The sequence below is a fragment of the Sarcophilus harrisii genome, chromosome 2, assembly GCF_902635505.1.
Source record: "Sarcophilus harrisii chromosome 2, mSarHar1.11, whole genome shotgun sequence".
In the NCBI taxonomy this organism is placed as follows: domain Eukaryota; kingdom Metazoa; phylum Chordata; class Mammalia; order Dasyuromorphia; family Dasyuridae; genus Sarcophilus; species Sarcophilus harrisii.
Genome location: NC_045427.1, coordinates 208,000,867 through 208,005,073, shown reverse-complemented (window position 1 = coordinate 208,005,073; position 4,207 = coordinate 208,000,867). Strand labels below are relative to the sequence as shown.

Sequence of the window (4,207 nt, the reverse complement as noted above, 5' to 3'; positions counted from 1 at the left end):
GAGAAAATTTCATTTGAGCTTTGAAGGATGGGAAGAATTGAGATATTATGGATAGAGATTTGGGTTAGGGACATAGGCATTTTCAGCTGAATGTGTAAGATTTTATTTGAAACCCTGAACATTTCTTTTTTTAAATTGAAAAAAAATTATGGAAAAAACATTTCTGTAACATCCACTGGGGCGGCTGGATGGTACAGCACTGACCTTGGAGTCAGGAGGACCTGACTTCAAATGTGGCCTCAGATATTTAGCTGTGTGACCCTGGGCAAGTCACTTAATTTAGTTGTTTCACTCCCTTTCCAACCCCTCAGCCTTCGGGAGAAAAAATCATTGGCCAAAGTCACAGCCAGTAAATGGCAGAGTTGGGACAAGCTTTTTTTTTTTCCTGTCAGTTTCGTAGTTTTTACACTAAGTCCTTTGTTTTTCCAGTTCCTACAGTTATATTATTTTAAAGCTGGACATCCTTTTTGTCTGACTTTTCATTAAGGGCTCAGAAGGTGTGAGATTCAAGGGTCAGATAATAGGGATTTACAGCTAAAAGAGAGCTTGGAGCCCAAGTACCCCAGTCTCCTCCTTCTTAGGAGAGGAAATTGACTCCAAGAAAAATGACCGTCTGCCGCGCAGTAGCAAGGAGGAGAGTGAGAGCTCAAATTTGGGTCCTCGGTCTCCCGACTCAGAACTGGTTCTCTTTCATTTGCAGCTGCTGGAGAGGAGGCAGCATCAGCGGCGGCGGCAGCGGAGGTAGCGGAGGCAGCGGAGGCAGCGGCGGAGGCAGCGGCGGTAGCTGCAGCAGCTGCTTAAGCCTCGCTCAGACTAGTCTCCCAGCAGTGAGCCGAAGCTTTCTTGTGCTTTGCTAAATTTCACCAGAAGAGGGTATAGTTTTGAAAGCTCTTGACGTCAGCCTGGAATTCCTATTCTGTTTAGAAACAGCATTGGAAAAACAAACCCCTCTGAACAAGTTCTCCTTCTGAACACTTAACACTTAACCGTGCCATAGGAGTCCAAAAGTAAAGTCAGGAGGACCTCAAGCCAAGCAGCGCCAGCCAACAACTCTGGACTTGCTTTCGAGGCCAATGGGGTGACAGCCCCCATGAGGAGGGTTTGGATCATCTGACCCATTCAAGCCTGCCGATGATACCTCTTCCTGTTAATTTCTGCAAAAGACTCCTGGCAGTTTTTCTGAGTCCATGAAGAGACATCCCTTAAAGAAGAAAAAAGCCCGGGACCTTAAATTTCAGGAGCACCCACGCAGAAGGTGAGTTTCCTTTGCTGCTTTCTTCCATCTGAATCAAACAAAAGTAGTTTTTCCTTGCTCAAGTTTCCTCTTGACTCCCTTACTCCCTCCCTCACCCCTCACTCCCCCCACCAGTCGCCTCGTCCTTCCCCAGCAGCCTGTTACATACCTCGCAAGCTTTGACAGATTGTAAACGCCTGCCCGGAGCCTCCTTTTGCTACCCCAGAGCAGTCATTCAGAGTTTCACTATATGATCCCTGACTTGTGCCTTCATTGGTCTTTACAGAGACGGCAGCCTGGTGAGGGTTGGATGGAAGAGGGAAACAGCCAAGACGGCAGGATGAATGTGGCAGGGGATTCCAGCCTGTTGGAGCTGGACAGTAACCGGTCAGAAAACACCGAAGACATAGAGATTGTGGTCAATGTTGGAGGAGTGAGGCAGGTTTTGTATGGAGACTTGCTAAGCCAATATCCAGAAACCCGACTGGCTGAATTAATCAACTGTCTGGCAGGGGGATATGATACCATTTTTTCTCTATGTGATGATTATGACCCAGGGAAGAGAGAATTTTACTTTGACCGGGACCCTGATGCCTTCAAATGTGTTATTGAGGTCTATTATTTTGGGGAGGTTCACATGAAAAAGGGGATCTGCCCCATTTGCTTCAAGAATGAAATGGAATTTTGGAAAGTGGACCTCAAATTCTTGGATGACTGTTGTAAAAGTCATCTGAGTGAGAAGCGGGAAGAGCTAGAGGAAATTGCCCGCAGGGTCCAGTTGATCCTGGATGATTTGGGAGTGGATGCTTCAGAAAATCGCTGGAAAAGGTGCCAAAAGTGTATTTGGAAATTCATGGAGAAGCCAGAATCCTCTTGCCCAGCCCGGATTGTGGCCATCCTGTCCTTTCTTTTGATATTGATCTCATCAGTGGTCATGTGTATGGGAACCATCCCAGAGCTTCAGATTTTAGATGATGAGGGAAATCATGTAGAACATCCCACTCTGGACAACATTGAGACTGCCTGCATTGGCTGGTTCACACTTGAGTATGTCCTTCGCCTAATCTCATCTCCTAACAAGCTCCATTTTGCTCTCTCCTTCATGAATATCATTGATGTGTTGGCCATTCTACCCTTCTATGTCAGCCTGACTTTGACTCACTTTGGGGCCAAGATGATGGAGTTGACCAATGTGCAACAGGCAGTCCAAGCCTTGCGCATCATGAGGATAGCAAGGATCTTCAAACTGGCCCGTCACTCTTCTGGGCTACAGACTTTGACCTATGCTCTGAAACGGAGCTTCAAGGAGCTTGGGCTGCTCCTGATGTACTTGGCTGTTGGGATTTTTGTTTTTTCTGCCCTTGGCTACACTATGGAGCAGAGCCACCCAGAGACACTTTTCAAAAGCATCCCCCAATCCTTCTGGTGGGCCATCATCACCATGACAACGGTAGGATATGGGGACATCTACCCCAAGACCACTTTAGGAAAGCTGAATGCTGCCATCAGCTTCCTCTGTGGGGTCATTGCTATTGCCCTTCCCATACACCCCATCATCAACAACTTTGTCAGGTATTACAACAAACAGAGGGTGCTAGAGACGGCGGCTAAACATGAGCTGGAGCTGATGGAACTCAACTCCAGTGAAGGGCGACCTGGAGGCTCCCGGAGTGACCTAGACAATCTCCAGCCACAGCAGGAAGGGAAGGAGGTCCCTTTGTGGAGCAGCAGGCTAAAGGTTTCCCACAGTGACACCTTCATTCCCCTCCTCTCAGATGAGAAACATTATAGGACCCGGCTTCAGAGTTGCAAATGAACAGCAGGGTTTGGGGACTCTAGCCCTCCCATTTGGACACAAGACTGATGAGCTGCTGCCAAGGATATTGTAAGAATTGTCATTTGGGTGCCTGAAAGCTGTTTTCCTTTCATTCCCCGTCTTTTCCCTCTTCCTCCACCCGAATACAAATCTTAATTACTTGTGGGCCCCATTTGGGTAAGACTTTGCTTTTATTACCTGCCAATAGTTCGTGACAGACCAAGGTCTAAGAGGTGATTAGAAAGCCAGCTCATCCCTGATGAGAAAATGAGGTATGTTAGTTACACATCAGGCAATAGCTGTGACATAATTTGGGTGTGCCATCTGACCAATTTTCAGTTCTGTATCTGGTCTAATAAAGCTCCAACTCTATATACCACAAACCTGTGTTTTGGGTTTTGTCCCTGGACTTTTACCTACAAAAGACTTTGCTTGGCTCAAACACCAAAGCTGACTGTCATCCCTGAGTTGTGTGCAGTAGGTGTGGAGCCAGAGGGTGGGGAAGTATTTTTAGTCCAGATCTAATTAAAGATGTGAACACACACTGTAGGGATATGTCAAGTTAAGGAGGTTTGCCACATTCCAGACAGCTCCATATAGATAGTAGCAGAGAAAATGCTGAAGCCCTGGGTCTATATCCTGGTTCTTCCATTGACTAGACGTATAAAAGCGTTTTTCTTCTCAGTACCTAGTTTTCTCACCCAAAATACTTGTTTTGGTGTCAGAATTGAATTCCAATTCCTTTGTTTTTCAGTCAAATCACTTTTTTGGACCTCAGTTTCCTCATCTATAACATGAGGTGTTGTTTGAGAAGAAGGGTTCTTAATCCGGGGCTCTATGAATTTTGTTTTTTATTTTTACAACTATATTTCAATATAGTTGATTTCTTTTGCAATCCTATGTATTTTAACTTATCAATTTAAAAATCTTATTCCAAAGAGAGGACTATGAGCTTTACCAGCCTGCCAAAAGGGTCTGTGACACAAAAAAGGTTAAGAAACCCAATCTAGATGATCATAAAAAGTCTTCTAACTCAAAATTTAGGATCATTTGATGAGGGAAGCAGTACTGGAAAGAACACTGAATTTGGAGTCAGAAGAAATGCACTTGAATCCTGGCTTTATGACGCTGGGGTCAAGAAACTGCTCCTCCCTGAA

At 45.4% G+C, this 4,207-nt stretch overlaps 1 protein-coding gene across 1 annotated transcript; it reads left to right on the top strand.

Moving 5' to 3' along the window:
* Positions 1-752: 752 nt before the first annotated feature.
* Positions 753-3,924, top strand: KCNF1 (potassium voltage-gated channel modifier subfamily F member 1). Its single transcript, XM_003757863.2, has 2 exons — positions 753-1,255; positions 1,521-3,924. The coding sequence occupies exon 2, from the start codon at positions 1,545-1,547 to the stop codon at positions 3,048-3,050; it is 1,506 nt and encodes a 501-aa protein (XP_003757911.2). The 5' UTR covers positions 753-1,255; positions 1,521-1,544; the 3' UTR covers positions 3,051-3,924.
* Positions 3,925-4,207: the final 283 nt, after the last annotated feature.